The following is a 24,101-nucleotide window of genomic DNA, read 5'->3' on the forward strand; positions in this document are numbered from 1 at the left end:
TTAGGTATTGAAATGGCACAATAGGTATGAAAATTAACCCCAAATGGCTAATCCCATGTTGCTGTTCAGACAATCTGAATGACTGGAGAGACAGCGAAGGCTGCTGGTTAGCATGAAACATACATGTCCTGTAAGGGCGAGAGTGACGTCATGATGTCACAGCTGTGTGTTCTGACAATGTCAATACAGTACAACTATCAAAATGAAGAAAAGGTATTTGTGCACGTGACTGAATTTTGTTACATATCAATTTCCGAAAGGATTCAATGGAGGCATATGGAGAGCGCATTAAAAGTAGAACCGGGCCAGGCTTGGTGGCTCGTGCCTGTAAACCCAGCACTTTGGGAAGCCGAGGCAGGTGGATTGCTTGAGCTTGAGAGTTCAAGGCCAGCCTGGGCTGACTGTGACATAATTTTATGTACCGGGAGTATTTGGATTCCCGATTTGTATTGGTAGACCACTTCCTGTGTCTCATCTTCTACCTCTAATTGGAAGCAAGACCCAGACACCAACACATCGATAAGGCAAGAGATCATCCGGTGTTGGGCTGCTCATTGCTGGTTATGAGGATATGGGCCCTCACGTTTTCCAGACCTGTCTATCTGGTAACTATTTTGACTGTTTGCAATCAGCTCGTACTTACTTGGAGAGACATATGTCTGAATTTACGGAGTGCAATTTAAAGGAACTGGATAAACATGGTCTGCGTGCCTTAAGAGAGACACTTCCGGCTGGGCTTGGTGGCTCATGCTTGTAATCCTAGCACTTTGGGAGGACGAAGCAGGTGGATCTCCTGAAGTCAGGAGCTTGAGACCAGCCTGGCCAACATGGTGATACCCTTCTCTACTAAAAGTACAAAAAAAATTAGCTGGACATGGTGGTGCACACCTGTAATCCCAGCTACTGGGGGTGCTGAGGCAAGAGAATTGCTTGAACCTGGGAGGCAGAGGTTGCAGTGAGCCGAGATTGTGCCATTGCACTCCAGCCTGGGTGACAGAGAGAGACTCCATCTCAAAAAAAATAAAAGAGACACTTCCTGCAGAACAGGACCTAACTACAAAGAATGTTTCCATTGGAACTGTTGGTAAAGACGTGGAGTTTACAATCCATGATGATGATGATGTGTCTCCATTCCTGGAAGGCCTTGGAGAAAGGCCACAGAGAAAGGCACAGCTGCTCAACCTGCTGATGCACCTGTGGAAAAGGAGAATAAACCCCTGGAACATGAGGTGATGAGCCAGAAAATATATGCACTATCAAATATGTAAGAAGGCAGGTGCACATATTGATGACAATAATAAATACTTTGAACCAAAAGTTGCAGAGCAGTGGACTGCTATGTTTTAGGAATCAGTCCGGAGGTGAGTTTTTTCCAAGCAACCTCCCTGAAACCAGATCATGGAATACATTTTTCTTGGACAGCATCTGTATAATCATTTTCTAAAGTGTGTAGGTATCTGTACTGTTTGTATATGAAGAAAATAGGTATCTTTGTGGTTTTAAAGACAACTGAGAAATAAAATTGTTTCGCCTCCTAGTTAAAAAAATAAAATTAAAAAAGTTAGGCCAGGTGGGGTGGCTCACACCTGTAATCCCAGCACCTTGGGAAGCCAAGGTGGGAGGATTGCTTGAGGCCAGGAGTTCACTGGGCAACATAGCAAGACTCCAGTCTCTGAAAAAAAAAAATTAATTAAAAAAATGAAAAACGAAAAAAAGGAATGAAGTACTGATTCATCTGCAATGTGAATGAATCTTGAAAACATTAGGCTGATGAAAGAAGCCAGACACAAAAGGCCACACATTGCATGAATTCATTTGTATGAACTGTCTGGAATAAGCCAATCCATAAAAACCGAAGGGAGATTCATGTTGCCGGGGCAGAGGAAAGGGGGACAGGGGAGTGACAGTTAATGAGCACGGGGTTTCCTTTGGGGGCGAAGCAAATGTCCTGGAATTAGATAGTTGTGTTTGCACAACATTGTGGCTGTGCCAAATGTCACCAAACTGTACACTTAAAATGGTAATTTTTTTTACTTCAGTGTTTTAATGACTAAGTCATGTGTGCCAGCCGTGTGCTGTCAGGTAGGGTTAGGGAGAACAGCATGGCATAGTTCCAATGTGCATTAAGAGAAATATTAGCCAAACATGCTCTACAGATGTTCCCGAGAAGACAGACAGTATAGCTTTCTCCTGTCACCATCACGGTCAGCTATTCCATCAGACACACGTCAGTGTCACGGTCACCTATCACCATCACGGTCAGCTATTCCATCAGACACACGTCAGTGTCATGGTCACCTATCACCATCACGGTCAGCTATGCCACCAGACACACGTCAGTGTCACGGTCACCTATCACCGTCATGGTCAACTATTCTGCCAGACACACGTCAGTGTCACGGTCACCTATCACCATCACGGTCAACTATTCTGCCAGACACACGTACGGTCACCTATCACCATCACGGTCAGCTATTCTGCCAGACACACGTACGGTCACCTATCACCATCACGGTCAGCTATTCCACCAGACACACGTCAGTGTCATGGTCACCTATCACCATCACGGTCAACTATTCCGCCAGACACACGTACGGTCACCTATCACCATCGTGGTCAGCTATTCTGCCAGACACACGTCAGTGTCACGGTCACCTATCACCATCATGGTCAGCTATTCCGCCAGACACACGTCAGTGTCACGGTCACCTATCACCATCACGGTCAGCTATTCTACTAAATACACATCATTGCCATGGTCTACTATCACTATGACAATCAACTGTTCCACTAGATGGTAATACATTATTTTTTCTGATCCTCTGCTGTAAATAGGATCAGTAAACAAAATAAAGGTTGCAAAGGCTTCTATTATAGTTCCATAATTCAATGCAGCAATTTCAACGTGCCTAAATTAGGGGCAGACATTTCAAGATTCAGATATATTTATAAACATTACTTCCCTGGTTCTATGCACAGAAATGCCGAAGTTATTAACGATTTGATCTCTACCCACATGGCTTATTTTGGAGACTGGCAGAGCCATTATTTGTTTCTGCGATGGCTTTAACTTGACCTCAAAACAAAAAAACAAACAAACAAACAAAAAAACAAGTTTTGTAAGTCACTTCACTTATAAATTGTTCACCAAAAGAATCTTGACTTTTATCCATTGGTGGGTGTTCTCTATTTTATAACAGACTTATTTATATTGAAATCTTACTCTGTTGTTGTTTTACTTTAAATAGACTTTTTTAAGAGCAGTTTTAGGTTCACAGCAAAGTTGGGTGCAAAGTGTAGAGAATTCCAGCACATTCCTACATATGCACAGCCTCCCCCATATCAGCATCCCCTAGAGTGCTCCATTTGTGATAACTGATACACGTGCAGTGACCCACCATTATCACCCACAGTTCACGTTGGGGTTCAGTCTGGTGGTGCACATTTCGTGGGGTTTGACAAATGTAAAATGACATGTATCCCTGTAATAACATTACACACTGCCCTAAAAATCCTCTGCATGATACCCACTCATCCTCCCTAGACCCCAACTACTGATCTTTATAGTGTCTCTGTAGTTTGGCTTTTCTGGAATGTCATATAGTTCGTATTGTGGACATTTCAGATTGTGTCACTTAGTAAAGTGCATTTGTCTCCCCGGTGTCTTTCCATGGCTTGATGGCTCAGTTCTTTTCAGGGCTGAATAACAGTCCATTTCTGGATGTACCACAGCTTATTCTTTCACCTACTAGAGGACATCTTGGGTGGTTCCAAGCTTGGGCATTTATGAAGAAAGCTACTATAGACATCCAGGTGGAAGTTTTGTGAGAACCTAAGCTTTCAGCTCATTTGGGTAAATACCAAGGAATAGGATTGAGGAATTATATCATAGATACTGTTTAGTTTCATAAGAAACTGCCAAACTGTCTTCCAGAATGGCCACACCATTTGCACTCCCACCAGCAATGAAGGAACATTCCTGTTGCTCCACATGCTCACCAGCATTTGATGTTGTCAATATCCTGAGTTTTCACCATTCCAATAGATGTTGTTTTCTTCTGGTTATGTTTAGAGATATTCATGATAAAAAGTAGTTGCAATTTCAAAATTATACTAGAGACTGGGCATGGTGGCTCACGCCTATAATCCCAGCACTTTGAGAGGTGGAGGTGGGAGGATCACCTGAGGTCAGGAGTTCAAGACCAGCCTGACGAACATCGTGAAACACTGTCTCTACTAAAAATACAAAAATTAGCTGGGCATGGTGGTGGGCACCTGTAATCCCAGCTACATGTGGAGGCATGCACCACCAAACCCATTTAATTTTTATATTTTTAGTAGAGATGGGTTTCACTATGTTGGCCAGGCTGGTCTCGAACTCCCGAACTCAAGTGATCCACCAGCCACCTTGGCTTCCCAAAGTGCTGGAATTACAGGCATGAGCCACTAAGGCCAACCTAGAGTAACTAATTAAAACAGTGTAATAGTGGCCCAGGAAAAGACATGTTGACCAATGGAAGAGAACAGGGAGGCCAGCAACAGAGTCATGTTATGGATGTGTCCATGGGATGTACCATGGATGGCATGTCAGATCAGCACAGAAGGAACCCTTCATTGGCTGGAATTGGAAAAACTGGTCATCCACAAAAGAAAAAACAAAATCAAACCCCTATCTACAGCTGGGGACAGTGGCTCACACCTGTAATCCCAGTACTTTGGAAAGCCAGGGTGAGCAGATCATTTGAGCCCAGGAATTCAAGACCAGCCTGGCAACATGGTGAAATCCCATTTCTACACACACACACACACACACACACACACACACACACACACACTAGCCAGTAGCCAGGCGTGGTGGTGCACACCTGTACTCCCAGCTACTTGGGAGACAGGCAGGAAGATTGCTTGAGCCTGTAGGGGCGAGGCAGTAGTGAGCCCTGATCATGCCACTGTACTCCAGCCTGAGTAACAGAGTGAAATCCCGTCTCAGAAAAGAAAGAAAAAGGAAAAAAATCCATATCTTACACTATATGCAAAAACCAACTCCTGATAAATCAAGGTTCATCTGTCAAAAACAAAACTTAAAAATTCCTAGTATAGGCCGGGAGCAGTGGCTCAAGCCTGTAATCCCAGCACTTTGGGAGGCCAAGGCGGGTGGATCACGAGGTCAAGAGATCGAGACCATCCTGGTCAACATGGTGAAACCCCGTCTCTACTAAAAATACAAAAAAATCAGCTGGGCATGGTGGTGCGTGCCTATAATCCCAGCTACTCAGGAGGCTGAGGCAGGAGAATTGCCTGAACCCAGGAGGCGGAGGTTGCGGTGAGCCGAGATCGCGCCATTGCACTCCAGCCTGGGTAACAAGAGCAAAACTCCGTCTCAAAAAAAAAAAAAAAAAAAAAAAAAATCCTAAAATGTGGGTGAGTATCAACTATGGGACAGAAAAGGATATTTTAAACATAAAAACGTGAACTAAAAGAACTATCAATAAATTGAACCATATTAAAATGAACAACTTTTGTGAATCGGAAGACTTTAAGTGATAAGTTACAAACTGGGAAACATGTTGTAACATTCCTTGGGTGGGCATGTGTTGCAGATGTCTTTTTGATCCAGCGATTCAGCTCTGTGCGTGTCTGTGTGTCCAGCCAAGAGAGTCTCTGGCGCACGTGCAACCCAAGACAGCAGAGAATGTCACAACACGCTTCTAGAGATCAGAAGCCTGGGGACACTCACAACTGCAGGTGGAACCGTGTCCCCCAAAAGGACATGTTCAAGTCCCAACCCCTTTAATCTCAAAATGTGCCTTTATTTGGAAAGAGGTCATTGTAGATGTGACTGGTTGAGAGGAGGCCACACTGGAGCAGTGTGGTTCAGTTTTGTTTGTTTGTTTTTTGAGGGTCTTGCTGTCACCCAGGCTGGAGTGTAGGGGTGCCATCGTGGTGGAGCTAGCTACTCGGGAGGAGGGAGGATGGCTTGAGCCCAGGAGGTCGAGGCTGCAGGGAGCTATGGTCACGCCATGGCGCTCCAGCCTGGATGAGAGATGCCATCTCTAATTAACCAACTGATCTCTAATATATTCTCATATTTGGACCTACTGGGAGCTGGACCATTATGTGCTTTTTATTTTTGCAATTTAGGCTTTCAGTTTCCTCCTTGTTATGACATTTTCCTTTGGTTAACACTATTTTTCCCTATAATTTGTTCCTATAGTCCAAATCCAACATTGCCAATCGGTATTTTCTGAGCTCCAAATTGGAGCATCACAGAACGTGAGCACGTGAAAAGCGGAGGAGGGTACACTAACCTGCACGTCTCTGAAAACATAAGTGGATTTTTTAATATACATTTTTTTTTTTTACTTCTGAAAAATTAGAGATGGGGAACTCACTGTCGTCCAGGCTGGTCTCAAACTCCTGGGTTCAAGTGGTCCTCCTGCCTCGGCCTCCCAAAATGCTGGGATTACTGGGCCTGGCCATAAATGGGAATGTGTAAAATAAACAGCATGAAGGGAGCCATGTAATAAAACGTGTGGAATTCAGCATGTGCTCTGACTCTTCCACCATGGCCAATGCTGAGAATGCAAAGTGGAAGCTCACATGGTGAAAATCAGCACACACACACACACACACACACATACACAGGCAGAGAGGCACACGGACACACACAGGCACAGAGGCACATGGACACACACAGGCAGAGAGGCACACGGACACACACAGGCACAGAGGCACATGGACACACACAGCCATACCCAGAGACACAGACACAGATACACAGAGAGACACAGAGACACATGCACAGACATACACACACACACACACACACACACACAGGCACAGAGGCACACGGACACACACAGCCATACCCAGAGACACAGACACAGATACACAGAGAGACACAGAGACACATGCACACACACACACACACACACACACAGGCACAGAGGCACACGGACACACACAGCCATACCCAGAGACAGACACAGATACACAGAGACACAGAGACACATGCAGACACACACACACCAACATACACACACACAGACGTGCACACACAAACCCAGAAACACACACACACACTGATGCAGACACACACAGACATGCAGAGACACACACCCAGACACACACACCGAGACACACACACACACACACAGAGCCATACCCAGAGGCAGACACAGATACACACACACACGGACACATGCAGACACACACACACACACACACGACATGCAGAGACACTGACACACCCATACACACCGAGACACACACACACACAGCCATACCCAGAGGCAGACACACACAGATACACACACACAGACACATGCACAGACACACACACACACCAAGAGTCTATTTTTAAAAATAAGTTTGGTTTTCTATCTATTAGGAATTTATGAAGCAGGGCACACCCTCAGAAGTTTAAAGTAACAGACAGTGGCCAGCACAGTGGCTCACATCTGTAATCTCAGCACTTTGGGAGGCTGAGGCAGGAGGATTGCTTCAGCTGAGTTCAAGACTAGCCTGGGCAACATGGTGAAACCCCCGTCTCTACAAATAAATTTAAAGTTATCTGGGTGTGGTGGCGCCCACCTGTAGTCCCAGCTAATCGAGAGGCTGAGGAGGGAGGATTGCTTGAGGCTGGGAGGTTGAGGTTGCAGTGAACCAAAATCCTGCCACTGCACCCCAGCCTGGGTGACACAGCAAGACTCTGACTCAAAAACAAAAGTAACAAACAACAGCTTCAGAAGGGCATGGAAGAAAAAGGGTGGGGACGTCACATCTGGAAATAAACTTCCCTGCAAGAGTTAAACACACTCTGCAAGCAGCACGCAGATGAGTGGGACGAGACAGAAAAGCCATCTGACAAGAGGCTGCCACAGTAAACGACAGCCCGGCTGCGCTCTGGATCACTGGGTAATGAGGAAAAGCGCTGTAAAACTCACTGACTCAGAAAAGCCCGTGATAAAAAGTGAAGCATGGTGACGAAAGAGCGTTCCAGTCTAATCCTCTTTTTAGAAAACATTTGAAAGGATATATGACAAAATGTCAACAAGTTACCTCTAGTGGGGGAGCTGTGGCGACCCTGTCTTTTCATTACCCAAATTCCCACACTTCTAATACACGGCAAGTGTGACTTCTTCATTTGGTGGGGAAAAGGTCAGACATCTGGAGAGGGAGGAGGCAAAAAGCAGGTGCTCTCCCCTAGACCTACGGCGCTGCCCACCCAGCTCCCTGCCCGCTGGCTTCCGAGCTGCGCTTCCCAGCCACGTGGTTCCCATCCTTCACGCCTGGGGGGCGGCTGCTGCACGACCACCTGCCTGACCCATAGTTTCATCACCAAAAATTGACCCTGACAGCGAGTATCAGCAGCTCACACCTCACACTTACTGGAGAAGCTGGCGCCTGGCATTCCCAGTGGCTGCTCACTCAATGGATGAGTCCGCCGAGGAGCTGGATGATGAGGCCTTGCGGTGGCCACAGGGCGACCTTCCGCCTTGTTCTCTCCTCTCCACCTACCTCCATCAATCCCACCATTTCTAACCCCCAAATTCTCTTGAGGTTCCCACAGAACATTTAATCAACACTGGGGACATGAGAGCAGAGACAGGGCCCTTGCCTTCATGGCAATTCGACTAGGCAAAGTTCCAACTGCAGATGTGCCGTGCTGACTAGGGCAGAGGGAAGTCTGTGACGTCTCCAGCTGGACATCTGACTCACCTAAGGTAAAGACACCAGTGAGTGAAGCCTAAAGAAGCTAAAGCATTCGCGGTGGGACCGCCTTCAGGAAGGGGCATGTTCTGAAAAGCAGCTTGCACACAGGTGTCATCTCCGGATGCATGTGACCAGTGTACAAGGCCTGGTAGTAAACGTGGAGCAGGGAGGCACACCAGATTGGCTTTCTGAACAGGACTCTGATCCCTTAACTAAAGGCAAGTGGTTAGGCGCACTTTCCCTCCCCACCGCGCCCTCAGCTTGAAGGGTAAAAGGTACTGCTTTCAGGATGGGTGCTGTCCTGGACAGGGAGAGCTTGTCTCCTATTTTTATCTTGCTGGGCAGGATACCCGCAGCACCAACGTGGCAGAAGGCGTTATACACGATGTCTGACAGATTGCTGGCAAGAAAAGCTGAATCCCCCTCATTCCATTTAGCTCGGCAGGTCACTTTGTGTTCCTGATTTGTTTTACAAAGGAAACCAGAAATTCTCTGTCCTTGAATTCCTCCAGGTGAAGTTAGCCAGGAAACCAGTCCTCTTTGGAGGCTGTTTTATAGTCTCATCTTCTCTAGACATTTTATGATTGATATGATCAAAAAACCCCATCCTAGTTTTTCAAAAACTGGCTCTGACACAAATTGAAGCTGCTCTCCAACACTACCACTACCAATTTACCGATTATTTCACATGATATACAGACAAGACCCCTGCATAAAGTGCTTTTTCTTAGTGACTCTGCTCTAACGAGCTATTACTAGTATGCAGTAACTTTGCATAAATCTTTTAAAGCCTCCCCCGTTAAGACACCAGACTTCAAAAAATGGAGAGCATGTTCCCATTTGTAGGATAGAATTGACCCCCTCCCCTCCCCACCCTACCCACAAAAGGTAATTTCTGCTAACCATTCACTATTTCCTAAAGCAATACTAGAGATGATTCAGAAAATCCAGGCAAAGTAGAAGCAATATATTTTGCAACAATTATTCTTCCAATAAATGACTTGTAAATCTCTCCCACACCATGTTAGACAGGTAAGTGACATCACTTCCAAATTTCAACTGTTACATAGAAGATCCAGAATGTCAACACCACTCGCATTCTACACAAGGTTACGAACACATACACCTTAAGTTCAAGATATCTGAATGAAAGGTTTCATCCCAATTATGGGAAAAAACTTCCCATCCCACACAGGCCGGTTAGAAGCTGGTTCTGAGTAGTGTCACACACACAGCAATTCAGATCTTAAGACACTCGAGGACTGCTGCCAGTTAATACAGTAAGCAGAACTTCATTCCGCTTCACCTATTTCATCTTTCCATATATTTAAGTGATCCTTTCTACACCTTTTAAGGTAGGAAAATAATCATCTCCAGATATCAGACACCTAAAGAAAACTTTGGTAAACTGGACTATAGTAGTAACTGCATGAGGAAAAAATAGCTCCTATTTTTAAGATTCCTAACTGCTACAAGAATAGCGTTGATGGGCTCGAACTCCTGATTAGGATAAAGACCTAATTCATTTTTAAATGTGGAAAATATACAAGATAAATTAAATGTTTAGTCTGATAAAAAAGCTTCACAAGCTGTTCTGTTACGGAGAAGCCCCCACCCGCCCCGCCACTGCGCCACTGCTCCACCTTCCTACTATGTCATCCCTGTCCTGCTCCGCTGCGCTGCCCTACAAACAAATCCTCAGGGCAAAAAAAAAAAAAAAAAAAAAAACTAACAGTATAGTGTGTACTGCTTAAGAACTTCATGTTAAGACATCTTGAAAGTCCGGCAGTACCTGAAAACCGGGTAAACATGGACCATTTTCCTTGAGTATCAACTTTACACTAAGCATCTGACATTCCAACAGAAAGTGCACAATTTCTACTTTTTAACACCAAGAATTCCCAAGCTCCCATCATCAGACATTCCATCCTGTTTGAAGTTATCAAAACATTACTTTTGCCATAAAACAAAACCAAGTATTACCCTTAAAATATCTATCTGGTATGTACAAACCACATTTTTTGTTGACAGGTCACAAATCATGAGCGGGTTCTTCACAAGATGACCCTACCTAGCCAAAATGAAGGTGGAACAGACATTGCTTTAATTCAACTGCACTAATATTTACACCATTTAACTCAACCAAATAGTCTGTTGACCTGTCATGCTGAGTTTGTGAGACACAGCTCAAATGTACAAAAATAAAAAGCAGACATAGGGAGAAATTAACCTAACAGATTTCAAATTCAGTGACAGCAGGGCAATCCGAATACTAACATGGCATAAACGTCTCTATTGTAGTGGTTTCAAAATGCTACTTTTAAACAAGGGATGAGTTCACTTGCTTAGATATTTGAAATACAACTTTATTCTGATTCTAAACGAAAAGGAATGGGAATGACAGTAACAAACAAGATTTCACCACTGAATATTGTGATGTGACTGCAGCAGTCTCATATCTGAAACTCAAGGAATCAACTGCGTTCCAAACAGCTAAATATGCAGGTCCAAACAATGAAGGTATATTTTAAACTGCCACATTCACTCCGAAGCCCACTCATCTCCTTCAGCATCCCACAGATGAAGCACATGTTCCGCTTAGCTAGATAATAATGAGGTGGCACACACGCTGCACCGCTGACATCACAGGACAGCTGCCTATAAAACTAGACTTCTGACGCTGGGCTCGCGCTTCATTCTCACAGGTCATCGTCCTCATCCGGGAGAGCAGTTGTTTGAGCAACCTAGATGAAGAGAGGAAAGCTGTTAACACTCCAGATCAAAACTGCCAGGAATCAGCAAGCCAAACAGAACTGCCTGGACAGCCGTGCGGCCACACTACCTCGAGGTCGTGCTCGTACTGCGCTGCCAAAGCTGGGTCCATGACAACCTCCGGCGGGGCGAGAGCAGGCATGGCAACAAATTCCAAATTAGGGTCTCCGATGAGCTTCCTAGCAAGCCAGAGGAAGGGCTTTTCAAAGTTGTAGTTACTTTTGGCAGAAATGTCGTAGTACTGTTTAAAAAAGTAAAAATTAGTTTTTAAAGTTGATTTTCCTAGAACATTCCAAGATAAGAAAAAGATTCTTGGTGGGGCACGGCAGCTCATGCCGGTAATCCCAGCACTTTGGGGGGATGAGGTAGGAGGATTGCCTGAGGCCAGGAGTACAAGATCAGGCCTGGACAAAAGAGCAAGACCCCATCTCCCAAAAAATAAATAAATTAGGTGGGCGTGGTGCCGAGTGCCTGTGGTCCCAGCTACTCAGAAGGCTGAGGTGGGAGGACTGCCTGAGCCAGGAGTTCAAGGCTGCAGTGAGCTATGTTCATGCCAGTGCACTCCTGCCTGGGCAACAGGGCAAGACCCTGTCTCAAACAACAAAAGACACACACTTCAGTTGACCAACCCTGACAACAGTGAAACCCCATCTCTATCAGTCTTTAAAAACAATAAAAATGTATAAAATTATTTCCATATATAACATATAGACTGGTCAATTTCATGGTCTTACGTATCATCTCCTCTGAGAAGTAACTCAGGAAGTTTTAATTTTCACACACCTGAAGATTCTTCTTTCGGTGGAAGACAATGGATTTTGCCTTCACTTTCCTGTCCTTAATGTCCACTTTGTTGCCACATAACACGATGGGGATGTTCTCACACACTCGCACCAGATCTCTATGCCAGTTAGGAACATTCTTGTAAGTAACTCTGGATGTTACATCAAACATTATGATGGCACACTGGGCTGAAAGGAACATTTGTGGTAATTAGTACAGTTTACTACACAAGTGAAGCATGCTAAGAACCAGTCTAGGAGTCAAATAGTTAACAGTCTTAGACCCACTGAGTCTCCTAGCTCTCTTCCTTCACTTTCAATTCTAAAAATGTTAATTCACAATTCTTCCTAAGCAAGATGAGCTGACCCTGTCAAACCTCCCTGATATACTTCACCATTAACAGTATCCTCATCCCAAAAAGTATCTCAAGTAGATTAATGGTTAAGTGAGATTCTGGAGAACTGAGCTGTCATATTCTGAGGGTAGGGCCTGGAAAAACATTCTTCAGAAGGTCTTTAAATGGCATGGCTGACTATACCAGGAAATATTCCTGTCTTAAATCCAGACAGGCCAAGCCATGTGGCTCATGCCTGTAATCCCAACACTGTGAGAGGCCGAGGTGGGTGGATCACCTGAGCTCATGAGTTCGAGACCAGCATGGGCAACATGATGAATCCCCATTTCTACCAAAAAAAAAAAAAAAAAAAAAATTGGTCAGGCATAATGGCCTGTGCCTGTAGTCCCAGCTACTCAGGAGGCTGAAGTGGGAGGATGGCTTGGCTCAGGAGGCAGAAAGCTGTAGTGAACTGAGGTCACACCACTGCATTCCAGGCTGGGCCACATAAAGAGACCCTGTCTCAAAATATAACAACAAACCCAAATAGAGTCTACATATTCACCTGCAGGGATAGCTATGGTATAGTTGATAAGGCAAGAAACCACAACTTTTTGGTTAAAGGATTTTTAGGGGGAAACTCTTGTGTTTATTCTACATGCTAAAGGAAAACAAAAGGCATGGAATGATTCCAAATAATGTGTTATCAGCAAAGTGAGGCTCCAGGAGAGACGAGTATTTCCTTTACTCCTCTTTTTGGTATAATGAACGTTTTCCTTGCAATTTTTAAAATCAATCTATTTGAGAAAAATATTCTCCACAACTTAGTACAAACAATTTAACAAGAAATCAGCTAGTCTTGCATAACACTTGCTAAGATCCCTATCTTCGCTGGTCTAGTGTCTGGTGTTTTTTAATGGAGTAGAAACAATCATTGATCACTACGCCAACATACATACATGAACCTGTTTTCACATACTGAAGTGCTCTAACAGTCTGTCTGTTATCGTTTTAAACGATGACATATACCCAGTGTTAAGTCACAGTTTTTCCTAAACCATGCCTAGCATGACACAGCATGCAAATGACACAACTTTCATAAAATTTTCTCCTCTGCCACCAAAATGGTGGTCAACTCCCTGAAGCTCACGTTTTTTAACCCAAAAATGACACAATTCCCATTACAGTATTAAGCACTGTTTGTTGGAACAGACCTCACTGTCTATAACCTTGAAGCCTGAAGCACACAAAACCTCTCAAAAACGGTTCAGCAAGTTACCGGCGCTCACCTTGGATGTAATAGCCATCTCTCAGTCCGCCGAACTTCTCCTGGCCGGCCGTGTCCCACACGTTGAACTTAATAGGTCCTCTGTTGGTGTGGAACACTAGGGGATGAACCTCAACACCCAAGGTGGCTGAAACGGAAACGATGCCACTGAGTGGACGCCTTCACCCATTTCTCACCCATGTCCACGGACAAGGCGTTCCCGCACATACCTACATACTTCTTCTCAAATTCACCAGTCAAATGACGTTTCACAAAGGTCGTCTTCCCGGTACCGCCATCGCCAACCAATACAAGCTGTTGGAGAACACATTTTGGAAGTAAACCCCAAACACTTCACCTCTCGAGATCCCAGAGTCACGGAACGGTAACCGCCACCACTTAAAACAAAGAATGGGGATGCGGGGCCCGCTGCGGCCATCGTGGGCCCGGGAGGAGGGACCCGCGAGGCGCACGCGGTCCGGCCCGGCCGCCTCCCGCCCCGCAGGGTTACCTACTTTAAACTGGACCTGGGGCTCTCCCTGCGCAGCCATCGCGGCGTTCCTGCGGAGGCAGAGGACGGAGACGAGCGCTCGCGCGGCCCCGCAGCCCATGGCGGCCCCGCTCCCGCGCCCCCCGCGCCCCACGTGCCCGCCCCACAAAGGCCTCCCGCCCGCGGCGCCATGGCGGCCGGGCCTGGGAGCGGGAAGGCGGCGGGCGGGGCCGGCATCCGGGGCGGCTGGACCAGAGGACCGACGGACGGAGGGATCGGGATGGAGACGAGCCTGGGGCCGGGGCCGGGCCGGGAGCGGAGAAGGAAGCCGAGGTCCGCGGGGGCGGGCGCCGACCCCACGCCCGTCTCTTGCCCCGGCCCGCCGGGCCCGCGCCACCCACCTACTCACAGCCGCTCGCTGACCCGGGGCCGGCCGCCAGCCCGGGCCCTGACCCCGGCCGCGGCCCCCGTCCCCCCGCCGCGGGCCCCGTCCCCGCCCGGCCCTGCCCGGCCGGCCGCGTCGTTACCTTCCAGAACCGTCTCCGCGCCCGTCCGAGTGAGGCTGGAAAGATGGCGGAAGCGCAATTCAAACGCCGGAGACGCAGCCGACGCCGGCGCGCGAGCAGGGGCGGGGCCGGCGCGGGGCGGGGCTGACGAGGGGCGGGGGCAACGGCGCGGCGCCCGCCCACGTGGCCCGCGCGTGCGCGCACGCACGCAACCCGGCTCGGTCGGCCGCTCCCGCGGTCCCAGAGCGTAGGGTGGGGCAGTAGGAGCGGTGGACCGCGTGGGAGGGCGAGGCGGGAGCGCGCACGCGCGCCGACCCGCGGGCCCCACGTGCGCCGACACCCAGGGCGGGCTCCCGGGCGCGCATGCGCCAACAGTGAGGCGGCGCGCTCCTGCGCGGGAGATGCTGGGCGCGGCCGGACAGGCGCGGTCTTGCGGCCTCCCCGGCGGGAGGCGGGGTTCGCTCGGGCAGACGCGGTCAGGCATGCGGCTTCCAGGCGTTGGCCAGCCTACCGTTGTCTGCGCCCCGTGGGGTGAGGGTCCTGGGGCGTAGGGCGGCGCTCAGGTGAGCGCAGGACTGGTAGGTGACAGGACGAATGAATGAATGAATGGATCCCAGGCGGGTCCCCCAGGGTCAGCCCGCGCCTCTGTCTGCCCAGAGCTTAGCCTTCACGCCACCGGGCCCGGGGACAGTTGGAGAGCGAGGCATCAGAGAGGGATGCGCCCACGCGGAAAAACGGGTACTTATTTCTTTGGAGACGGAGTCCCGCTGTACTGCCCAGGCTGGTCTCGAACTGCCAGGCTCAAGCAATCTTCCGGTCTCGGCCTCCGAGTAGCTGGGGCTACAAGCGCACACTACATCCGGGCTCATTTTGTTTTTTTAAATTGAGACACAGGATCTCACTGTGTCTCCCACTCTGGCCTCAAGGGATCCGCCCTCTTCGGCGTCCTAAAGCGCTGGGATTGCAGATGCAGTCACCGCCCGGCCAGAGCACCCCTTCCCGGGGCGTCTCATAGGTCGGCAGCCATGGCGGCTTCGTCCTACAAACAAAATGAGGAAATTTTGTTGGCAATATGGGCGGGTCTTCCAGCGCTAGTTACCATCGGGGGTGAAATGAGGAAGTGCTGGGGCTCCCAGCCCCGTGGGGCTGAAGCTGTTAAGAGCCCAGGCCAGGTTAAGCTAGAGGGACCCCGACCCACAGTGCCTTCCTGGGCGCCCCTGCCGACATGCGGACAGATAAAAGCCCAAATCAGCGCAGTCAAGCGCCTCAGAAGAGTTCCCCGTGGGGAAAGAGCCCCAGGGACCGAGGGTCCGCCCTGCAGTCACGAGCACACTTGCAGGGGAGTCCGCTGGGAACCCCAGTGACGCAAACTGCGCACAAGGTGGGGGAGAACCGGCCTGCTGGAAACCCAAGTCCGAGCTCCCCCAGGACACCCAGGGGAACGCCAGCCACCTCTCCGACGCTGCTGCTGGGAGAGCAGAATCGAACAGCAAAACGGGAATGCCCGTTGCTGTGACCCTGGATTTCCGTTTCTAGGGAGAAGCCCTGAGGTGAAACTCATGCCTCATGCGTGTGCACAACATTGAATGTATAGAACATTGAAAAGGAAAGATGGTCATCCGTCTGAACAGGTTAGATAGATGTCAAAAGGATAATGTCGAGAAAAGAAGTGATAATAGCTTTATAAAGTCTAGGCCACCTGTAATCTCAGCACTCTGGGAGGCCGAGGTAGGAGATCCCTCAAACCCAAAAGTTCCAGGCTGCAGTGAGCAATGACCGCACCATTGCATTCCAGCCTGGGAGACAGACCAAGCCCCTGTCTTCAAAAATTAATACATAGGCCAGGCGCAGTGGCTCACGCCTGTAATCCCAGCACTTTGGGAGGCCGAGGTGGGCGGATCACCTGAGGTCAGGAGTTTGAGACTAGCCTGGCTAACATGGTGAAGCCTCGTTTCTACTAAAAATACAAAAAATTAGCTGGGTGTGGTGGCATGCACCTGTAATCCCAGCTACCTGGGAGGCTGAGGCAGGAGAATGGCTTGAACCTGGCAAGTGGAGAATGCATAATATATATATGCATTTTTTTTTTTTAAAGATGAGGTTTTACCATGTTGATCAGGCTAGTCTTGAACTCCCGACCTCAGGTGATCCACCCACCTTGGCCTCCAAAGTGCTTGGATTATAGGCGTGAGCCACCGCACCCGGCCCAGAGTGAGCTTTTAAAACCATGTCAGACCATCCTCCCCCGCTTGTAAAACCCTGCAGTCATTTCCTGTTTGTCTCACTTAGATCCATGAAATCTGTAGCCAGGAAGGTCCCATGGGCTCTAGCTCGTTTCTACCTTTCCCACCTCGGCTCCTGCCTCTCCCTGTAGCCTCACAAGCATTTCCATATCTTATCCCAGCCAAATTTGTTCCCACCACAGGACCTTTGCACATACTGGTTCCTCTGTTTAAAATTCTGTTCCCTTGGCCAGGTGCAGTGGCTCATGCCTGTAATGCCAGCACTGGGAGGCTGAGGTGGATGGATCACTTGAGATCTGAAGAGACCAGCCTGGGCACTGTGGTGAAACGCCATCTCTACTAAAAATTAGCCTGGCGTGGTGGCACACATCTGTAATCCCAGCTACTTGGGAGGCTGAGGCAGGAGGATCACTTCAGCCTGGGAGGTGGAGGCTGCAGTGAGCCATGATTGTACCACCGCCAGCCTGGGCAACTGAACAAGACCGTGCCTCAAATAAACAAAATACTGTTCCCCACACATCTTGGCCTGACTGGCTCCTTCTCACCCTTCAGGCCTCTGACCACCCCCAGGCCTTTGCCACCTCAGCACCCATTTTATTTTCTTCAGAGCACTTATTGAGAACATACTGCTTAATTATTTACATGTTTGTTTTTAAATATTTCATTCCTTTGCTAAAATAAGTGACATGCCATGTCATGATATTCAAAGTATCTAGCATAGTGCCTGTCACATAATGTATGCTTAAAAAATATTTATTGAAATATTGAATGAATTACTCTTTTTTTGTTTGTTTTTTTTTTTTTTTTTGGTTTTCAGAGGCACAGTCTTGCTCTGTTGCCTGGGCTGGAGTACAGGGGCATGATCATAGCTCACTGCAGCCTCCAACTCCTGGGCTCAAATGAACCTCTTGTCTTAGCCTCCCAAGTAGTTTGGATTACGGGTGTGTGTGCCTCCTGGGTGAATGAATTACTCCTGACCCTTTTACACGCAGGAAGAGGAATGAGACACAGCAGCATTGTATTCTAATAACAATAATAAATACGCAGGTCTGTTGAATGTTAATAATGGTACTTCATGGCAAAGACTAATCTTTGCATGCACTGTACTCCAGCCTGGGTAACAGAGCATGACCCTGACTCAAAAAAAATTTTTTTTAATTTAAAAATAAGGGCTGGGTGCAGTGGCTTATGCCTGTAAACACAGCACTTTGGGAGGCTGAGGTGAGAGGATCACTTGAATCCAGAAGTTCAAGACCGGCTTGGGCAACGTAGTGAGGCCCCATCTCTATATTTTTTTAAGTTTCTAATAAAATTTTTAAATAGTTTATAATCTTTTTAACTTTTATTTTGTTATTTTTTAGATAGAGCCTGACTGTGTCACCCAGGCTGGAATACAGTGGCACAATCTCGGCTCACTGCAACCTCCACCTCCTGGGTTCAAGCAATTCTCCTGCCTCAGCCTCCAGAGTATCTGGGATTACAGGTGTGCGCCACCACACCTGGCTAATTTTTGTATTTTTAGTAGAGACTGGTTTTCGCCATGTTGGCCAGTCTGGTCTTGAACTCCTGACCTTAGGTGACCCACCCACCTCAGCCTCCCAAAGGGCTGGGATTACGGGCATGAGCCACCATGCCCAGCCTATAATATTTTTTTTAATTTAAAGAAAAATTAGGGCTGGGCGCGGTGGCTCACACCTGTAATTCCAGCACTTTGGGAGGCCGAGGTGGATGGATCGCGAGGTCAAGAGATCGAGACCATCCTGGTCAACATGGTGAAACCCCATCTCTACTAAAAATACAAAAAATTGACTGGGCATGGTGGCACGTGCCTGTAATCCCAGCTACTCAGGAGGCTGAGGCAGGAGAATTGCCTGAACCCGGGAGGCGGAGGTTGCGGTGAACCGAGATCGCGCCATTGCACTCCAGCCTGGGTAACAAGAGCAAAACTCCGTTTCAAAAAATAAAAAATTAAATAATTTAAAAAAAAATAAAATAAAATAAAATAAAGGTCAGAACAGTACTGAGTGTACTCTTCGGTGACCCATAGTAAACAGAATCTTCTAGGCTGTCGTCTGACCTGTGCTGGGTAGGTCACAACATGATTTGTATCTGAGCTCACTGACAGCATTTTAAGATTTGATGGTTTTATGTCTAGAAATTCTTTGATCCCCCTCCATTGAAAAGGTTGATTCCAATGAATGTCCCCTTGTGTGTGAGCTGGACTTGGTGACTTATTTCTAACAAGCGGAATATGTCAGAATTGACAGTGTGTTATTTGGAAACTAGGTCACAGAGGCTCTGTGGCTAGAATCACTCACTGTGGGGACCCAGTCACCATATTATGAGGACAGACACAGCCCTACAGGCAGGTTCTTGTGACAAGAATCTGAAGTCCCCTGCAAAGAACCTGTATAAACCTGCCAGCCAGCGAGGTGTGGCAGCTCATTCCTGTAATCCCAGCACTTTGCAAGGCCAAAGCAGGAGAATCGCTTGAGCCCAGGAGTTTGAGTCCAGCCGGGGCAACATAGTCAGACCATCTCTACAAAAAATAAACATAAAAAAATTTAGCTAGGCACAATGGCATGCGCCCACAGACCAACGACTCAGGAGGCTGAGGCCGGAGTATTGCTTTGGGGCCAGGACGTGGAGGCTGTGGTGAGCTATGATCCTGCCACTGCCCTCCAGCCTGAGAGAGAGACCCGGTCTCAAAAAAGCAAAACGAAACAAAACAAGAACACCTGCTAGCCACATGAGTGCGCCATCCTGAAATCAAATCTTCCAGCACTGGTCAGATCTTCAGGTGACTGTAGCCTTAGCTGACACCTTACCTGCAAATTTCATGAGACCTGAATCCAGTTAAGTCACACAGAAACTGTGAGATAAAAAGGGTTCATTGCTGTTTCAAGCCATTCACTTTATTACACAGTAATAGATAACTGATATAAAAGATAAGGGTATTTCACATAAAATCCAGGTATCTGGATTCCTTTGAAAATCATAATAAGAGGCCAGGCGTGGTGGCTCACGCCTGTAATTCCAGCACTTTGGGATGCTGAGGTGGATGGATCATGAGGTCAGGAGATCAAGACCATCCTGGCTAACATGGTGAAACCCGGTGTCTACTAAAGATACAAAAAATTAGCTGGGCATGGTGGCACACTCCTGTAGTCCCAGCTACTCAGGAGGCTGAGGCAGGAGAATTGCTTAAACTTGGGAGGCGGAGGTTGCAGTGAGCTGAGATTGCGCCACTATACTCCAGCCTGGGCAACAGAGTGAGACTCTGTCTTAAAAAAAAAAAAAAAGAAAATGGGTCAGGCTTGGTGGCTTACATCTGTAATCCCAGCACTTTGGGAGGCCGAGGTGGGCTGATCACGAGGTCAAGAGATCAAGACTTCTTGCCAACGTGGTAAAATCCCATCTCTACTAAGAATACAAAAATAGGTGGCCTTGGTGGTGCGCACCTGTAGTCCCAGCTACTTGGGAGCCTGAGGCAGGAGAATCGCTTAAACCTGGGAAGCAGAGGTTGCAGTGAGCCGAGATCAAGCCACTACACTCCAGCTCTGGCGACAAAGCTAGACTCCATCTCAAAAAAAAAAGAAAAAAGAAAATCATAATAAGATTGAGAGGCCTTGAGCCTCATTTCTTGCGTGGCTACAACCTTCTGGAGGTATATAGCCGCGCCCCCACAGACAGGGCAGACACTGCCAGCTGCCATTGCACCCTGCCTGCCATTTCCTGCTGAATCTCAGACACAGGCCTCAAGCCATTTGCCCCTTGTCATCTGACCCTCAGGCTGTTGTGCATGTTTGCTTATCTGCCTGAGCCCTGAGTTGTTTGAGTTAGAAAACTCTACTGAGTCGAAGATACAGGAATGAAAAATTCACGGATATATTAGTTCGTCCACCTAATTAATATTAATTGAGCAACTTCTGTGTACCAGGCACTCTCCAGAGACTGGGACATTGAATAAAACAGAGAAAATGAACCTTTGAATTAAGTAACATCTATGAAATAGTGATGATTACTAAGGTGAAAAATACAGCATTAAAGAAAATTCAGGCCGGGCTCAGTAACTCACAAATGTAATCCCAGCACTTTGGAAGGCCTAGGCAGGTGGATCACTTGAGGCCAGGAGTTCGAGACCAGCCTGGGCTACATGGTGAAACTCATGTCTACAACAAATAAAAAAGTGAGCTGGTGTGGTGGTATGTACCAGTATCCCAGCTACTTGGGAGGCTGAGACAGGAGAGCTGCTTGAGCCCGAAAGGCAGAAGTTGTAGTCAGCTGAGATCATGCCACTGCACTCTAGCCTGGGTGACAGAGAGTGAGACTCTGTATAAAAAAGAACATACTGGTCGGGCACGGTGGCTCATGCCTGTAATCCCAGCACTTCGGGAGGCTGAGGCAGGCGGATCACCTTAGGGCAAAAGTTCGAGACGCCTGACCAACATGAAGAATCCCGTCTCTACTACAAATACAAAATTAGCCGAGCCTGGTGGCGCATGCCTGTAATCCCAGCTACTCTGGAGGCTGAGGCATGAGCATCGCTTGAACTTGAGAGGCTATGGTGAGCGGAGATCATGCCATTGCATTCTAGCCTGAGCAACAAGAGTGAAACTCTGTCTCAAAAAAATAAAAAAATAGGCCGGGTGCGGTGGCTCATACCTGTAATTCCAGCACTTTGGGAGGCAGAGGCGGGCAGATCACAAGGTCAGGAGTTCGAGACCAGACTGACAAATATGGTGAAACCCATCTCTACTAAAAATAAAAAAAAAAATTAGCCAGGCGTGGTGGCACGTGTTTGTAATTCCAGCTAGTCTGGGGGCTGAGGAATTGCTTGAACTCGGGAGGCAGAGGTTGCAGTGAGCGGAGATCACACCACTGCACTCCAGCCTGGGCGAGAGAGTGAGACTCCATCTCAATAAATAAATTAATTATATATATATATATATATATATATATGTATATATAATATATATATATACATAATAAAAAAACAAGAATAGAACTTCTCAAAGGTTGAGAGATGCCTTCGACACTTCACAGACATAGAGTTTCAAAATATACCTATTACATTTTCCACTATATAGTTATATTTTCAGTACTATTTTTAGGGTTTCAAAAATTGTGGGCCATTTTCAATATGTACTTTTAATGGATTGACTCATCTGAGGTGTGCCAGCACCCAGTGCAACATAACTGTGCTATTCATCAGATAATTATATGGTAGCGTGGCCTTCTCAGGGCTGCCGTAACAAAATACACATGCCCAGCACCTTAAAATAGCAGAAAGTCATTCTTCACAGCATAGGAGAGTGGAAGCCTGAAATTGAGGTGTGCCAGGGTCGTGGTGCTCTGGTATCTCCAGGGAAGACTCTGCCCCATGCCTTTTTCTGTAATCCCGGTTACTTACGAGGCTCAGGCAGGAGAATCATCTGAACCCGGGAGGCAGAAGTTGCAGTGAGCTGAGATTGAGCCACTTCACTCCAGCCTGGGCAACAGAACGAGACCCCACCTCAAAAAAATAAAAATAAAAAACTAAATATATGTGTATTGGCCAGGCGTAGTGGCTCACGCTCGTAATCCCAGCACTTTAGAAGTGCTGGGTGGGAGGATCACTTGAGGTCAGGAGTTTTAGAGACCAGCCTGGCCAACGTGATGAAACTCTGTCTCTACTAAAAATACAAAAATTAGCCGGGTGTCATGGCATGGGCCTGTAGTCCCAGCTACTCAGGAGGCTGAGGCATGAGAATCATTTGAACCCGGGAGGCAGAGGTTGCAGTGAGCCAAGATCATGCCACTGCACTCCAGCCTGAGTGACAGAGCAAGACTCTACCTCAAAAAATAAATAAAATAAAATGAAGATATGTATAAATGTACACAATATTAATTTGCATATGTATGTAAATAAATATATATTATATATATTTACATATTTTATATATTATATATATTATATATATATTATATATATTTATATATATAATATGTATATATATTTACGTTAATTCAGAATATACTTTGGTAGAATCGTTCAGAACCAGGGCAGGAGTTGAAGGCTAGCTGGGTGGCCGCTTTCCCCTGTGGGTCTCAGCAGTGTTTCTCAGGGGCCTGGTGCATGACCTCACCTGGCTGGAGGTGGGGCAGCACAGCACTGCTGGCTCATCTGATAGGACCCTCTGCTGCACACGAGTCCAAACCTTCCACTACAAACAGACCTTCAACCTTTCTGGCTCCTTTCCCACTAAAACAATGTAGCAGTTAGTATCCTTAAACATATATATTTGCACGCTGAGGCTTTTATTTTATGGACCTTTAGATTCCTAGGAATTTTTTTTTTTGCTAGGTATTTTTTTTTTTTTTTTTCAAGACAGAGTCTTGCTCTGTCACCCAGGCTGGAATGGAATGGTGTGATCTTGGCTCACTGCAACCTCCGCCTCCTGGGTTCAAGCAATTCTCCTGCCTCAGCCCTCTTGAGTAGCTGGGATTACAGGTGCATGCCACCACACCTGGATAATTTTTTTGTATTTTTAGTAGAGACGGGGTTTCAACACATTGGCCAGGCTGGTCTTGAACTCCTGACCTCAAGTGATCCACCTGTCTGGGCCTCCCAAACTGCTGGGATTACAAATGTGAGCCACTGCACCCAACCTTTTTTCTTTTTTAAATAGAGATGTGGTCTCACTATGTTGCCCAGGCTTCCCTGAAACTCCTGGGCTCAGTGGACCCTCCCACCTGAGACTCCTGAGTAGCTGGCATTACAGGCATGAGCTACCATGCCCAACCAAAGCTATGTGTTTTCAATTTCTGTTTTCACTAGAAGTTGGGAAATTGGTGTCACACTGTCGTTTCAATCTTTAAATTCTATTTAAAATACATAGAAAATATTTGGTCGGTTAATATGGAAAGTCCCTGGGTGTGGTGGCTCATGCCTGTAATCACAGTAATTTGGGAGGCCAAGGTGGGAGAATCATTTGAGCCCAGGAGTTCA

At 47.2% G+C, this 24,101-nt stretch overlaps 1 protein-coding gene and 1 pseudogene across 1 annotated transcript; one reads left to right on the forward strand and one right to left on the reverse strand.

Annotated features, from left to right (window-relative positions):
- Nucleotides 1-416: 416 nt before the first annotated feature.
- On the forward strand, nt 417-8,332 carry LOC101031408 (proteasome subunit alpha type-1-like; annotated as a pseudogene).
- A 1,329-nt stretch (nt 8,333-9,661) lies between these two features.
- RAN (RAN, member RAS oncogene family) lies at nt 9,662-14,991 on the reverse strand. Its single transcript, XM_039471891.2, has 7 exons — nt 14,889-14,991; nt 14,387-14,432; nt 14,102-14,186; nt 13,894-14,019; nt 12,271-12,458; nt 11,558-11,728; nt 9,662-11,459 (listed from the first exon to the last, which is right to left on the reverse strand). The coding sequence occupies exons 2-7, from the start codon at nt 14,420-14,422 to the stop codon at nt 11,415-11,417; spliced, it is 651 nt and encodes a 216-aa protein (XP_039327825.1). The 5' UTR covers nt 14,423-14,432; nt 14,889-14,991; the 3' UTR covers nt 9,662-11,414.
- Nucleotides 14,992-24,101: the final 9,110 nt, after the last annotated feature.

Source organism: Saimiri boliviensis, chromosome 7 (assembly GCF_048565385.1).
Source record: "Saimiri boliviensis isolate mSaiBol1 chromosome 7, mSaiBol1.pri, whole genome shotgun sequence".
In the NCBI taxonomy this organism is placed as follows: Eukaryota; Metazoa; Chordata; class Mammalia; order Primates; family Cebidae; genus Saimiri; species Saimiri boliviensis.